Raw genomic sequence first — 16,910 nt, 5'->3', positions numbered from 1 at the left:
GTAGTTGATGGTTCTGATAATATTGGGATTATCAAAATCAGATCTTTTATTGTACAAAAGATAACTGCTGGTGGAATTCAACAGGTCAGGTAGCATCTGAGGGCAGGTTGTGGCTGGAAATAGATTTAGTTTAGTATAGAGATACAGCACGGAAACAGGCCATTCGGCCCACCGAGTCCCACTGACCAGCGATTCCCGCACATTAACATTATCCTACATAGGGACAATTTACATGTATACCAAGTCAATTAACCTACAAACCTGTACGATTTGGAGTGTGGGAGGAAACTGAAGATCTCGGAGAAAACACAAGTGGTCACGGAGAGAACATACAAACTCCGTAGTTAGCAGCCGTAGTCGGGATCGAATCTGGGTCATTGGCGCTGTAAGGCAGTAACTCTACCGCTGCACCACCGTGCCATCCCACGGCCTATGTAGATACCCTACGATTTGAGTCGACATTTCCTCTGGATTGCTGGACTTCCTCTGCTGTCTACCCTGCTGAGTTTCTCCAGCAGTTATTTTGTTTGTTCCATCTTCCAGTATACCTGCTGACTAGATCTAAAATTATAACTCTCCTGTTCTCCAAAATGCCCTGCTTCCAGGTTTGGACAGATTTCTGCAGCCTTTTGTGTCTCCAGACATTTTATTATTGTGGGGCCTTTCTGAATTTGCATTTCACTGAAGACCTCGGAAATACAGGTTTCAACTTGCCCATCCAACTTTCCCCAAAAGAACTCTGAGTGCTTTATTTTCAGAGCTTGACGTAGGTATCCTAGTAACTCCTATTTTTGCTTTTTTGGTCTGGGGCAACCAACTGTATCTGGATTAAGAATCCCAGCTGAGACTCCAGAAACAGAAATGTGCAATTTAGGGAGTTCCTGAGCACCCATCTAGAAGATTAGTTTTGAATTGTTAAGTGCAAAAGATTATCGCAGTGAAAAGATTATCGCAATAAAAGCATGGTTCCAGCTGAGATGAAGCCAAATTATCCTGGAACATGTGAATAGGGCTGTTGAGCCAAAACCAAAAAGGCCTAAGGCAGGCAAGGCCATTGTAGTGGGAGACTCCATTGTGAGAGGTACGGACAGGGGTTTCTGCGGCAACAGACGGGATGCGAGGATGGTGTGCTGCCTTCCCGGTGCCAGGATCCAGGATGTCACGGACAGAGTGCAGAAAATCCTCAAGGGCGAAAGTGAACATCCGGAAGTGGTAGTGCATGTCGGCACAAACGATGTCGGAAAGAAGGGGATGATGAATATTCAGCAGCATGACTTTAGAGAGCTCGGAAAAATGTTGAAAAGCAGGACCTCCAGGGTTGTTATCTCTGGTTTGCTTCCAGTTCCCCGTGCTGGCGAGAGCAGGAACAGGGAGATACGGGACCTGAACGTGTGGCTGAGGAACTGGCGCACGGGGCAGGGATTTAGATTCTTAGATCACTGGGATCTGTTTTGGGGTAAGGGGGAACTGTACAAAAGGGACGGATTGCATCTTAACAGGTGTGGGACCAGCATTCTGGCAGGCAGGTTTGCCACTGCTACACGGGTGGCTTTAAACTGAATAAGGGGGGTGGGGTGTCGAATGGGATAGTGGAGGATGGAGTTAAAGGGAAAGGGTTTCTTAAATGTGTGAGCGTAGAGACGGAGGGGTGTAAAATGAGGGTAGAAGCAATAGGTAGCAAGGTGAAAAGTAAAAGTGGCAGGCAGACAAAACCAGGGCAAAAATCAAAAAGGGCCACTTTTCAACATAATTGTATAAGGGGTAAGAGTGTTGTAAAAACAAGCCTGAAGGCTTTGTGTCTCAATGCAAGGAGCATTCGTAATAAGGTGGATGAGTTGAATGTGCAGATAGCTATTAATGACTATGATATAGTTGGGATCACGGAGACATGGCTCCAGGGTGACCGAGGCTGGGAGCTGAACATCCAGGGATATTCAATATTCAGGAGGGATAGAGAGAAAGGAAAAGGAGGTGGGGTAGCGTTACTGATTAGAGAGGAGATTAATGCAATGGAAAGGAAGGACATTAGTTTGGAGGATGTGGAATCGGTATGGGTAGAGCTGCGAAACACTAAGGGGCAGAAAACGCTGGTGGGTGTTGTGTACAGGTCACCTAACAGTAGTAGTGAAGTTGGAGATGGCATCAAACAGGAAATTAGAAATGCGTGCGACAAAGGCAAAACAGTTATAATGGGTGACTTCAATCTATATTTAACCGTGCATAGTTCCTTGAAGGTGGAATCTCATATAGATAGGGTGGTAAAGAAAGCTTTTGGTATGCTAGCCTTTATAAATCAGAGCATTGAGTATAGAAGCTGGGATGTAATGTTAAAATTGTACAAGGCATTGGTGAGACCAAATCTGGAGTATGGGGTACAATTTTGGTCGCCAAATTATAGGAAGGATGTCAACAAAATAGAGAGACTACAGAGGAGATTTACTAGAATGTTGCCTGGGTTTCAACAACTAAGTTACAGAGATAGGTTGAATAAGTTAGGTCTTTATTCTCTGGAGCGCAGAAGGTTAAGGGGGGACCTGATAGAGGTCTTTAAAATGATGAGAGGGATAGACAGAGTTGATGTGGACAAGCTTTTCCCTTTGAGAATAGGGAAGATTCAAACAAGGGGACATGACTTCAGAATTAAGGGACAGAAGTTTAGGGGTAATATGAGGGGGAACTTCTTTACGCAGAGAGTGGTGGCGGTGTGGAATGAGCTCCCAGTGGAAGTGGTGGAGGCAGGTTCATTGGTATCATTTAAAAATAAATTGGATAGGCATATGGATGAGAAGGGAATGGAGGGTTATGGTACGAGTGCAGGCAGGTGGGACTAAGGGGAAAAAAAATTTGTTCGGCATGGACTTGTAGGGCCGAGATGGCCTGTTTCCGTGCTGTAATTGTTATATGTTTATATGGTTATATGGTTACATATAGATTGGGTGAATCAAATTGGCAGGGGTGCTGAGGAAGAGGATTTCTTGGAATGTATGTGGGATAGCTATCTAAATCAACATGTAGAGGAACTAAAGAGAGAGCAGGCTATTTTAGACTGGGTATTGAGTAATGAGGAAGGGTTAGTTAGCAGTCTTGTTGTACGTGGCCCCTTGGGCAAGAGTGACCATAATATGGTTGAGTTCTTCATTAGGATGGAGAGTGACATTGTTAATTCAGAAACAATGGTTCTGAACTTAAAGAAAGGTAACTTTGAGGGTATGAGACGTGAATTGGCCAAGATTGACTGGCAATTAATTCTAAAAGGTTTGACGGTGGATATGCAATGGAAGACATTTAAAGACTGCATGGATGAACTACAAAAATTGTTCATCCCAGTTTGGCAAAAGAATAAATCAGGGAAGGTAGTACATCCGTGGATAACAAGGGAAATCAGGGATAGTATCAAAGTGAAAGATGATGCGTACAAATTAGCCAGAAATAGCAGCATACCGGAGGACTGCCGGATAATTTGCCGGAAATAGCAGGGGACCACGGGTCAAAGGAGTTGGAGGAATTGAGTGAAATCCAGGTTAGCCGGGAAGTGGTGTTGGGTAAATTGAATGGATTAAAGGCCGATAAATCCCCAGGGCCAGATAGGCTGCATCCCAGAGTACTTAAGGAAGTAGCTCCAGAAATAGTGGATGCATTAGTAATAATCTTTCAAAACTCTTTAGATTCTGGAGTAGTTCCTGAGGATTGGCGGGTAGCAAACGTAACCCCACTTTTTAAGAAGGGAGGGAGAGAGAAAACGGGGAATTACAGACCAGTTAGTCTAACATCGGTAGTGGGGAAACTGCTAGAGTCAGTTATTAAAGATGAGATAGCAGCACATTTGGAAAGTGGTGAAATCATTGGACAAAGTCAGCATCTAGGGTCCAGACTCCTTGGAGCTGTGACTCACAGCTTGCAACTTTCACAGAAAGAGGCCAAGCAGGCTTTGCAAATACATAGAATCTCCATTTTGTGACATATTTTATTTGGCCAGTTACAAAATTTGGAGTCATTCAAAAGGTCGCACTTAATGGCCTAGAGGTCTGCATGCGGCCTTAAGGCCGCAGGTCTCTCACCCAATTTAGATGAAGGGATTAAAAGTAACTTAGCAAATTTGTAGATGACACAAAGCTGGGTGGCAGTGCGAACTGTGAAGAGGATGCTTTGAGGATGCAGGGTGACTTGGACAGGTTGGGTGCGTGGGCAGATGCATAGCAGGTGCAGTTTAATGTGGATAAATGTGAGATTATCCACTTTGGTGGCAAAAACAGGAAGGCAGATTGTTATCTAAATGGAGTCAAATTGGGAAAAGGTGAAGTATAACGGGATCTGGGGGTCCTTGTTCATCAGTCAATTAAAGTAAGCATGCAGGTATAGCAGGCAGTGAAGAAAGCAAATGGCATGTTGGCCTTCATAACAAGAGGATTTGAGTATAGGAGCAAAAAGGTCCTTTGCAGTTGTACAGGGCCATAGTGAGACCACACCTGGAGTACTGTGTGCAATTTTGGTCTCCCAATTTGAGGAAGGACATTCTTGCTATTGAGGGAGTGCAGCGTAGGTTCACCAGGTTAATTCCCGGGATGGCGGGACTGTCATATGTTGATAGAATGGAGCGGCTGGGCTTGTATACTCTGGAATTCAGAAAGATGAGAGGGATCTTATTGAAACATATGATTATTAAGGTTTTGGATACGCTAGAGGCAGGAAACGTTCCAGATGTTGGGGGAGTCCAGAACCAGGGGCCAGTTTATGAATAAGGGGTAAGCCATTTAGAACAGAGATGAGGAAAAACTTTTTCACACAGAGAGTTGTGAGTCTGTGGAATTCTCTGCCTCAGAGGGCGGTGCAGTCTGGTTCTCTGGATGCTTTCAATAGAGAGCTAGACAGAGCTCTTGAAGATAGCAGAGGCAAGAGATACGGGGAGAAGGCAGGAACGGGGTACTGATTGTGGATGATCAGCCATGATCACATTGAATGGCGGTGCTGGCATGAAGGGCCAAATGGCCTACTCCTGCACCTATTGTCTATTTTGCCGAGTCCATCAGGAAGGATGTGAGCATAAGAGGAGTGACATTGCCAGGCAGTGGGGGCACTCGTCAAAACCTCACTGTACATGGACAATGTCGCCGTCTTCTGCTCGGATCCAGGGTCGTTCCGCAGATTGATCAGTGTCTGCGACCAGTTTGAGTTGGCCAAGGGAGCCAGGGTGTACCTCAAGAAGAGAGGGGCCATGCTCTTTTCCGTCCCCTTCACCATCCAACCTGACCTCTTGAAGGTGCTGGCGATATGGTTTGGGGCGGCAGCGGCAGCAGCAGCGGAGACCTGACTCGGCACCGAAGCTGTAGCGGCGGCAGCAGCAGCGGAGACCTGACTCGGCCCTGGAGCTGTGGCGGAGGCAGCGGCAGCGGCAGCGGAGACCCGACTCGGCCTCTGAGCTGTGGCGAGGCAGCGACCACCCGCGGAGTTTGAACCGTCGCCTCGGCGCAGAGGGAGAACAAAGAGGGAAGAGCCAGAGACTTTAAGATTTTGCCTTCCACCACAGTGAGGAGGTGTTTGGTGAACTCACTGTGGTGGATGTTAAATTTGTGTTGACTATGTGTTTTGTCATTTTTAAAAAAAAATTATATGTATGACTGCAGGGAAACAGAATTTCGTTCAGACCGAAAGGTCTGAATGACAATAAACGAATCTAATCTAATCTAATCTGAGGCGTATGACAAGGATTGGCTGGAGCGGATAGCCAAGGTGGGGAAGAAACTGGAGCTGTGGACGCAGCGCTCTTATCGATAACAGGGAAAAAGTTGGTCATCAGGTGTGAGGTGCTCTCGGGGCTGCTGTACTTGGCGCAAGTGTGGCCCGTCCCTCCCTTCTACACCACAGAGATCACCCGGGCCGTCTTGCACTTCATCTGAGGGTCGAGGATGGACCAGGTGCGACGGGCCACAATGCACAACGGCAGACAACGAGGGTAAAAGCATGACCAATGTTGCTTTCACCTTGATGGCCACCTTCGTGTGTGGCTGCACCAGGCACGTGGGCACCAAGTGTCACGACCTGTTGAGGTTCTACCTGTCCCTGGTGTTGCAAAGAATGGGCCTGGAACAGATACCATGCAATGTGCCAGTCAGCTGGACATTGCCACACCTTCTGTCATTGGTTGAAAGGTTCTTCCGGAAAACAACACTTTTGACCACATCCATCAGGCGGTGGTCAGCACAGAACGTCCTGCAGGCACTGCAGGGAATTGACTCCATGTATCCTATGGCGTGGTTCCCAGAGTAGACTGCCCAGTTTGTTTGGCAAAATGCCTCGTCGCCAGAAATCACCAACAAGCTCCAAGACCTGGCTTGGCTGGGGTTGAGGGGCGACATCCCAGTCAGATCCTTCCTGCACCGTCGGAACCTAACTACCAGCGCTTGCTGCTCTCGGGACAACTGCTATGGAGAGGACGGTTGTCCACATCTTCGCAAAGTGTGGATTTGCAAAGAAAGTCTGGAGAGGTTTGCAAGGGTCCCTGTCACGATTTATTCCTAACAGCTCCGTCACAGAAGACAGAGTGATTTACAGACTGTTCCCAGAGATGCATTCAGACACGGACATCGAGTGATGCTGGAAAGTCATCAACTCGGTGAAAGACGCTCTTTGGTCTGCCCCAGCTTCATTGACCTCCCAGCAGAGCGAGATGTCCGTCGGGGAATGTTACAGACTGGCCCACTGCAGACTGCAGGAGTACGTGCTGAGGGACGCACTGAAGCTTGGTGCTGTGGGGGAGGACCACAGTCTAGGGTCATTCCCCTGCTGGACATGGGGGGCAGGGTGTGGTGGAGCCACCCCTCAAAAATAAGGGAAGGGATTCCATGCCAGTGGGGCACATGAGTGGCAAGGGTGTGGGGAAAAAATTGTGTAATTTGTGGAAAAAGTACTGAATATATGTATAGCCTCTGAGAATGTCGGATGGAGTTTTGTAAGAATCATGTGTTGTATTGAAGGCAGACACAAAATGCTGGAGTAACTCAGCGGGACAGGCAGCATCTCTGGAGAGCAGGAATGGGTGGCGGTGGTGAGGCGAGCAGATGGCTGCTTAATCTCAAGCTCCAGATAGCAAGTTTAAAACAAGCCTCCCTTAATTCACCAAATGCCACAGAATTTGCAGTATTCTGTATTGGAATGAGTGGGGGAGCGACAACTAGAAGTAACAAGACGGACTAGAAGAAACGTGACGGACTAGAAAGAAAGAATTCACCGGAGATGGACAAAGCTCAAAGCTCAAACGATGACTCGGCAGAAAACATGCGTTCAATGCTCCACAATATCAGTAAGGAAATACGTGACTTCAGGGCTGAATATAAAGTGGACTTACATAAACTTTAAGAAGCTCAAAGAAGACATGAAAGCCGAACTCAAAGATCTGAAGCAAGAAATATACCATAAACTTTCTGCTAATTCCAAAAAAAAAAAAAACCACGCCCACGAAACTAGACTAAGAAAGCAGAGGCACAAATCTAGGAGGCTGAGACAATTAGCATGGCTATGAAACATGTGCTGATTAAATCTATGAAAAAACAGAAAGTCATGCAAGAAAAACTGACTGATTTGGAAGGACGATCTATAACGAAATATCATTCGCATCTACGGCGTACCCGAAGAGAAAAAAAGCAAATCCATGTCTGAATTTGTGGAGCAATGTTTGAAAACTGAACTCGCAATAACAACGGACACCAACATACGGATCCAGCGCGCGCACAGAGCTTTCGCTCCCAAACCAGAACGTAAAGCACCACCTAGGTCCATAGTGGTACATTTCCTGGAGTTTAATACCAAAGGAATGGTGTTGGAAAAGGCCTGGGGAAAGAAGATAATGATTGACGGGCGACATCTCAACACATTTGTGTGTGCCCAACATAGAAACTAATAAACATTATTTACCAGGACTAGTGTCAATTAAATGCCTATGCTTGACAAACCAGTGGTAAGCAAAACACTGACACAATAACATAAGAAATATGATCAGGAAAGAATAGTCAAATTGTTGCTTAGTTCATGTTTTCATTCATGTTTTTTCATGCTTTTATCGTGGTTTTTTTCCACAGAAGGTGGTGGGTAGCTAACATTTGTTTCCAGAGGTATATATATATACATACACACACACACACACACACATCTTTTTGTGGTTTACTACGATGTCTACTGAGTGAAATGTTTACATAGAAACATCGAAAATAGGTGCAGGAGTAGACTATTCAGCCCTTCGAGCCTGCACCACCATTCAATATGATCATGGCTAATCATCCAACTCAGTATCCCGTACCTGCCTTCTCTCCATACCCCTGATCCCTCTAGCCACAAGGGCCACATCTAACTCCCTCTTAAATATAGCCAATGAACTGGCCTCAACTAACTTCTGCGGCAGAGAGTTGCAGAGATTCACCACTCTCTGCGTGAAAAATGTTTTTCTCATCTTGGTTCTAAAGGATTTCCCCTCTATCCTTAAGCTGTGACCCCTTGTCCTGGACTTCCCCAACATCGGGAACAATCTTCCTGCATCTAGTCTGTCCAATCCCTTAAGAATTTTGTAAGTTTCTATAAGATCCCCCCTCAATCTCCTAAATTCTAGCAAGTACAATCCGAGTCTATCCAGTCTTTCTTCATAAGAAAGTCCTGGCATCCCAGGAATCAGTCTGGTGAACCTTCTCTGCACTCCCCCTATAGCAATAATGTCCTTCCTCAGATTTGGAGACCAAAACTGTACGCAATACTCCAGGTATTGTCTCACCAAGTACAACTGCAGCAGAACCTCCCTGCTCCTATACTCAAATCCTTTCGCTATGAATGCCAACATATCATTCGCTTTCTTTACTACCTGCTGCACCTGCATGTCTACTTTCAATAACTGGTGTACCATGACACCCAGGTCTCGTTGCATCTCCCCTTTTCCTAATGTGCCACCATTTAGATAATAGTCAGCTTTCCTGTTTTTGCCACCAAAGTGGATAACCTCACATTTATCCACATTATACTGCATCTGCCATGCATTTTCCCACTCACTCAGCCTATCCAAGTCACCTTGCAGCCTCCTAGCATCCTCCTCACAGCTACCACTGCCCCCCAGCTTTGTGTCATCCGCAAACTTGGAGATGTTGCATTCAATTCCCTCATCCAAATCATTAATATATATTGTAAATAGCTGGGATCCCAGCACTGAGTCTTGCGGTACCCCACTAGTCACTGCCTGCCATTCTGAAAAGGACCCGTTTATTCCTACTCTTTGCTTCCTGTTTGCCAGCCAATTCTCTATCCACATCAACACTGAACCCCCAATACCATGTGCTTTAAGTTTGTATACTAATCTCTTATGTGGGACCTTGTCGAAAGCCTTCTGAAAGTCCAGATATAACACATCCACTGTTTCTCCCCTATCCACTCGTTACATCCTCGAAAAATTCTATAAGATTCGTCAGACATGATTTACCTTTCGTAAATCCATGCTTTGTCCAATGATTTCACCACTTTCCAAATGTGCTACTATCCCATCTTTAATAACTGACTCTAACAGTTTCCCCACTACCGATGTTAGACTAACTGGCCCGTTTTCTCTCTCCCTCCCTTTTTAAAAAGTGGAGTTACATTAGCTACCCTCCAATCCTCAGGAACTACTCCAGAATCAAAAGAGTTTTGAAAAATTATCACTAATGCATCCACTAGTTCTGGAGCTACTTCCTTAAGTACTCTTGGATGCAGTCTATCTGGCCCTGGGGATTTATCGGCCTTTAATCCATTCAATTTAACTAACACCACTTCCCGGCTAACCTGGATTTCACTCAGTTCCTCCATCTCAGTTGACCCGCGGTCCTCTGCCATTTCAGGCAGATTATTTATGTCTTCCTTGGTGAAGACGGAACCAAAGTAGTTATTCAATTGGTCTGCCATGTCCTTGTTCCCCATGATCAATTCACCTGTTTCTGACTGCAAGGGACCTACATTTGTTTTTACTAATCTCTTTCTCTTCACATATCTATAAACACTTTTGCAGTCAGTTTTTATGTTCCCTGCCAGTTTTCTTTCATAATCTATTTTCCCTTTCCTAATTAAGCCCTTTGTCCTCCTCTGCTGGTCTCTGAATTTCTCCCATTCCTCTGGTAGGCGGCTTTTTCTGGCTAATTTGTACGCTTCATCTTTTGCTTTGATACTATCCCTGATTTCCCTTGTAATCCACGGATGCACTACCTTCCCTGATTTATTATTTTTGCCAAACTGGGCTGAACAATTGTTGTAGTTCATCCATGCAGTATTTAAATGCCTTCCATTGCATATCCACCGTCAACCCTTTAAGAATTAATTGCCAGTCAATCTTGGCCAATTCACGTCTCATACTCTCAAAGTTACCTTTCTTTAAGTTCAGAACCATTGTTTCTGAATTAACAATGTCACTCTCCATCCTAATGAAGAACTCAACCATATTATGGTCGCTCTTGCCCAAGGGGCCACGCACAACAAGACTGCTAACTAACTCCGCGCATTCAATTCTCCAGGCCCTCACCCCCTCATCTTCACCATGGACGTGCAATCACTATACACCTCCATCCCCCACCACGATGGTCTCACAGCCCTCCGGTTCTTCCTCGACCAGAGAAGCAACCCATACCCAGCCACTGACACTCTCCTCCGCCTAGCGGAGCTGGTCCTTACCCTCAATAACTTCACGTTCGACTCCTCCCACTTCCTCCAAATACAAGGCGTAGCTATGGGCACACGCATGGGCCCCAGCTATGCCTGCCTATTTGTAGGTTACGTCGAGCAATCCTTGTTCAATACATACCAGGGCCCCATCCCCGACCTCTACCTCCGCTACATCGACGACTGCTTTGGTGCCACCTCCTGCACCCACACACAACTGACTGACTTCATCCACTTCACCACTAACTTCCATCCGGCACTCAAATACACCTGGACCATTTCCGACACTTCCCTACCATTCCTTGACCTCACTATCTCCATTGCAGGTGATAGACTTCTAACCGACATACACTATAAACCCACTGACTCCCATGGCTATCTGGACTACACTTCTTCCCACCCTGCTTCCTGTAAGGACTCCATCCCCTACTCCCAATTCCTCCGTCTACGCCGCATCTGCTCCACGGATGAGGCGTTCCACACCAGGACATCTGAAATGTCCTCACTATTCAGGGAACGGGGGTTCCCCTCCTCCACCATAAATGAGGCTTGCACCAGGGTCTCTTCCATACCCCGCAACACTGCTCTCTCTCCCCATCCCCGCACTCGCAACAAGGGCCGAGTCCCCCTAGTCCTCACCTTTCACCCCACCAGCCGTCACATACAAAAAGTAATCCTCCGTCAGTTTCGCCACCTCCAACGTGACCCCACAACTCGCCACATCTTCCCATCTCCCCCCATATCTGCCTTCCGCAAAGACCGCTCCCTCCATAACTCCCTTGTCAATTCTTCCCTTCCCTCTCGGTCCACCCCCTCCCCGGGCACTTTCCCTTGCAACCGCAAGAGATGCAACACTTGTCCCTTTACCTCCCCCCTCGACTCCATTCAAGGACCCAAGCAATCGTTCCAGGTGCGACAGAGGTTTACCTGCATCTCTTCCAACCTCATCTATTGCGTCCGCTGCTCTAGATGTCAGCAGATCTATATCGGTGAGACCAAGCGGAGGTTGGGCGATCGTTTCGCCGAACACCTCCGCTCGGTCCGCAATAACCAAGCTGACCTCCCGGTGGCTCAGCACTTCAACTCCCCCTCCCACTCCGCCTCCGACCTCTCTGTCCTGGGTCTCCTCCATGGCCACAGCGAGCAGCACCGGAAATTGGAGGAACAGCACCTCATATTCCGTTTGGGGAGTCTGCACCCCGGGGGCATGAACATCGAATTCTCCCAATTTTGTTAGTCCTTGCTGTCTCCTCCCCTTCCTTAGCCCCCCTGCTGTCTCCTCCCATCCCCCAGCCTTCTGGCTACTCCTCCTTTTCCCTTTCTTGTCCCCACCCACCCCCGCCCCCGATCAGTCTGAAGAAGGGTTTCGGCCCGAAACGTTGCCTATCTCCTTCGCTCCATAGATGCTGCTGCACCCGCTGAGTTTCTCCAGCTTTTTTGTGTAACCTGCTAACTAACCCTTCCTCATTACTCAGTACCCAGTCTAGAATAGCCTGCTCTCTCGTTGGTTCCTCTACATGTTGGTTTAGAAAACTATCCCGCATACATTCCAAGAAATCCTCTTCCTCAGCACCCCTGCCAATTTGATTCACCCAATCTATATGTAGATTGAAGTCACCCATTATAACTGTTTTACCTTTGTTGCACGCATTTCTAATTTCCTGTTTGATGCCATCCCCAACTTCACTACTACTGTTAGGTGGCCTGTACACAACACCCACCAGCGTTTTCTGCCCCTTAGTGTTTCGCAGCTCTACCCATATCGATTCCACATCCTCCAAGTTAATGTTCTTCCTTTCCATTGCGTTAATCTCCTCTCTAACCAGCAACACTACCCCACCTCCTTTTCCTTTCTGTCTATCCCTCCTGAATATTGAATATCCCTGGATGTTCAGCTCCCAGCCTTGGTCACCCTGGAGTCATGTGTCCGTGATCCCAACTATATCATAATTATTAATAGCTATCTGCACATTCAACTCATCCACCTTATTACGAATGTTCCTTGCATTGAGACACAAAGCCTTCAGGCTTGTTTTTACAACACTCTTACCCCTTACACAATTATGTTGAAAAGTGGCCCTTTTTGATTTTTGCCCTAGATTTGGCTGCCTGCCACTTTTACTTTTCACCTTGCGACCTATTACTTCTACCCTCATTTTACACCCCTGTCTCTCTGCTCACACATTTAAGAACCCCACCACCTCTTATTCTCTGTTTATTATTGTTTTCTTCTTTCCCCCCTACATGTTGGGTCTGAGTGCTTCCCTTCTCTGCCTCCTGCCTCACACACTGTCCACTAGCTTTCTCTATTTGAGTCCCTCCCACATGTTGTGTTGCTGCAAGTAAGAATTTAATTCCTCTGTTTTGGGACAAGATATTAGAGCACTCTTGACTCTCTTGAGATTAGTTTAACATGACATCAGCTTCGGCACAGATGTTGTGCGCCGAAGGGCCTGTTCTTGTGCTGTACTGTTCTATGTGCTATGTCTGATCCAATCCTCAACATCTTTTTATAAGAGCACAAGGAACCAGAAATACCTTGTGCACATGGAGTTTGGTTTTGTCATAGTATGACAATGGTTCCACATAGATTTAGCAAATTTTAAAAGGGAATAATTGGACAGCCATTCAAAGTAAGTAAAAGTGTTTCTGCAAAATCAAACAACCATGTGTAAAACACTGGATGTTTTTGCAGCATTTGTTGCTTCATATGGGCTTCTGGAAAAATTGTATTTGTGAGTGGAAATAGTTCTCAGACATACCACAGCTCCATCAAATCGCCCCACCACCAATGAAGTACTGCAGTGAAAATTACTACAGGTAACCTCACCAAACAAATTGCTGGATCCAAGTTCATAGAAACATCAGTTAGCACTGGATCACATGTTGGCAATATTTCTTACATAGAAACAACCGCAATTTCTTTTTTCAGTTGAGTTGCTTATTAAAAGACAGATTTCAACAAAGGTGCAAGTGGAAGGAACCGCAAATGCTGGTTTACAAAAAAGAACACAAAGTACTGGAGTAACTCAATAGGTCAGGCAACATCTCGATAGGACATGGATAGAAACATTTGGATCACATTTAAGTCAAATTTGGTGGAGGAGAAACAAACCAAATAGATAGATGCCTAAGTTTTGTCTGGTATTGAAGAAAGAAGTCTGAACCTGAACCAAAAGGTTGGTGCGAAAAACCATGGCACAATTGACTGAAATGATTACTTGAAAGAGTTTTAGAAATATATTGTCCTTTCGTTTGGTCAGGTTGCTCAGTTTATGCATATTGATTGTTTCTTGCCTAATAAAATCAAAGGAGGTGAAAGCTAGGATGAAGAAAACAATTTTGATGTATCAGATAAACTGGTTATATGAAGCAATACAATATGTTTGAGTGTTTTAAGTCAGGTGCTCACAAATAGGATGTCCAGGTGCACCCGGGTACGCCAAAGTCTGGGCACTTGCACGCAGTTCTGAATTTAGATGGCCATGTGCTAGGCCGAGTCCATGTGCCAAAGTCCTGAGTTCAGTTGCTTATGGGAGGCTTGATACACGGTTTTCAGCAGTTCAATTTTAAAGTCCCTGGAACTTCAATAGTTTTAGCAGATTCTATTTTAAGTCAAAGACTTCCTAAGCATAGCCATGCAACTGGAAAGCAGTTAATGCATCTTGGGTAAAGATTGATCTGTAAAATATTATTGGTCTGATAATTACCCATGTGAAATTATATTTTGCAGCAGGTTTGTGCACCAACGTTGAAAAGATGGGTTATTGTTCACTATGGGTGACCTATTCAGATAAAGTTGCATGGCTGCACTATTAACTAAATGTTGTAATCTGATTGCTTTGTTTAATTAACCGGGGGAATCTGAGTTTAGAGCTTGCATACTGATGTCACTGTGACATTGGTCTCCATTCAGAAAGGTTACTTGCTTGACCACAAAATCATTCAACTGAGTTTGTACACATTGGTCCGAATAGTTGTCAAATCCACTGTGGTGGAAATTAGCATTTAAACAAAATGCAATCTCATTTCATTGCATTTGAATCTTTTCTTCCCCTAGTTTTTCCCTGGGAGTTCCAGTTTCATCCCAGATACATTTGTGGACACACAGACATCCAGCTTAATCCAGAGCAGTACATTGGTTAAGATGCTGGTGAGAGATTTTATTCACAGAAGATATTCATTAAATTCAGGTCCAGCAAGTTTAGAGTTAGTTATTGACAAGAGAAAACAAGGGGGTGAACACAACCCTCTCCTCATCGATGGAGCTGCTGAAGAGATGGTCGATGGCTTCAAGTTCCTGTGGATCAATATCAACAGCAACCTAACCTGGCTGGAGGCTGATCTAGAGTATTTACTCTCTTAGGCATCTGAGGAGATTCAGCATACACACAAGGATTCTCTCAAATTTCTACAAATGTGTTAAAATAAGTTCTGACAGGATGTACCCTGCCATGAGTGGTGTACAAGCCCAGTCTACCACAGGCCCATCACTTCCTTCCATCCAGTCCATCATCGCCATGCAGTCATATGTGATAGGAGTGGAATTGGGCCATTCGGCCCTTCATGTCTACTCTGTCATTCAATCATGGCTGATCTATCTCTCCCTTCTAACCTCATTCTCCTGCCTTCTCCCCATAACTTGTACTAATCAAGAAATTGTATCTGGAAGGCTGAAAGTATCATAAAAGATACCTGTCATACTCTTTTCTGCCTTCTGGGAGAAGATACAGGAGCTTGAAAGCTGGAATGTCCAGACTTGAAAGTAAAGCTTTCCCAATGCTATGCGACTCCTGAATCAATCACTTCTTTCCCATCCCATTCCTGAAGGTTTGCCACATACTCTTACCCTTGACCCTACCTCATTCGGTTAGTCATTATTGCACTCTAATATTACTTTGCACTACTCCAAATAATAATAATAATAATAATAATAATACATTTTATTTATGGGCGTCTTTCAAGAGTCTCAAGGACACCTTACAAAAATTTAGCAAGTAAGGAAAAACATGTAAGCGGAATGAAATAAATAGTAGAAACATGACTAGTACACAAATTAAAGACAGAATTCAATTCAAAACACAATATGAGGCAATTCAAGCACAGATGAAAAGGGAGGGGGACGTGGGGCTAAGAGGCAGAGGAGAAGAGATCCTAAGGGTCCTGAGTTGGAGTCGGTTGATGTAGGTGGAGCTGATGCCAAGGAGAAGCGAGTTGCAGTAGTCCAGTCGGGAGGAAATGAAGGCATGGATGAGTCTTTCAGCAGCGGGAGGTGTGAGAGAGAGTCTGATTTTGGCGATGTTGCGGAGGTGAAAGAAGGAGGTTTTAATGACATGGCGGATGTGAGGCTCAAGTGAGAGGGTGGAATCAAAGATCACGTCAAGGTTGCGGGCCTGGGGAGATGGGGAGACAGTGGTGCCGCCGATGGTGAGAGTGGGGTTATTGATTTTGCTGAGTGTGGATTTGGAGCCCGTGAGGAGGAATCCTGTTTTATCGCTGTTGAATCTTGTACCATTCTGCTGCTTTGCACTCATCAGTGTATTGTATTTTTGTATTCTGGATGTGACCAGATTAGGTTGCTGGTGAAATGGATGCCCAAAAAACCTAAAATTGGCGACCATCTCCACAGCACCTCTGTTTGTGAGGTCAGGTTTATGTTCCTAACCCCACCACTTTCAACGGTCAACAACTAAGTCTTTCTTCTTGCTGTTGTTATTGTCCTGACCCTATGGCACAAGGTTCTCAATCTCTTTCCTGTAATGTGCCTCATTATTGTTGTGATTCCGGCCGACATCATTGGTATCATCTGCGAACTTAAAAGATCAAGTCACTTCGCCATATAGTCATGGGGTACAGGAAGTTGAACAAAGACTGAGTACACAACCATGAAACGCACCAGTATTGAGTTAAGGATGATGGAAACGTTACGGCCAATTTTAAATGACTACTAAGGTCTGCCGGCCAGCAAGTCCAAAAGCCAGTTACAAATGGGACCCCTAAAGCTAAGATCCAGAAATTTAGAGATTAGCTTCTTTGATATTAAATGTTGAAGGCTGAGCTGAAGTCAAGGAATAGTCTCCTGTTGAAGGTGTTCTTATCATCGCAGTGATCCAGGGCTAAATGTGATGCGAAGATAGGTACAAAAACCTGAAGTAACTCAGCGGATCAGACAATATTTCTGGAGAAAAGGAATAGGTGATGTTTCGGGTCGAGAACCTGGAACAGACTGAGAGTCAGGGGAAAGTGAACTTAGA

The 16,910-nt window shown here is 45.4% G+C and overlaps 1 protein-coding gene across 1 annotated transcript; it reads right to left on the bottom strand.

The window, feature by feature from the left end:
- Nucleotides 1-7,197: 7,197 nt before the first annotated feature.
- On the bottom strand, nucleotides 7,198-15,525 carry LOC129697443 (uncharacterized). Its single transcript, XM_055636032.1, has 2 exons — nucleotides 12,103-15,525; nucleotides 7,198-10,478 (listed from the first exon to the last, which is right to left on the bottom strand). The coding sequence occupies exon 2, from the start codon at nucleotides 9,281-9,283 to the stop codon at nucleotides 8,264-8,266; it is 1,020 nt and encodes a 339-aa protein (XP_055492007.1). The 5' UTR covers nucleotides 9,284-10,478; nucleotides 12,103-15,525; the 3' UTR covers nucleotides 7,198-8,263.
- Nucleotides 15,526-16,910: the final 1,385 nt, after the last annotated feature.

The sequence above is a fragment of the Leucoraja erinacea genome, chromosome 1 (assembly GCF_028641065.1).
Source record: "Leucoraja erinacea ecotype New England chromosome 1, Leri_hhj_1, whole genome shotgun sequence".
NCBI lineage: Eukaryota > Metazoa > Chordata > Chondrichthyes > Rajiformes > Rajidae > Leucoraja > Leucoraja erinaceus.
This window is presented reverse-complemented; position numbering and strand designations above follow the sequence as displayed.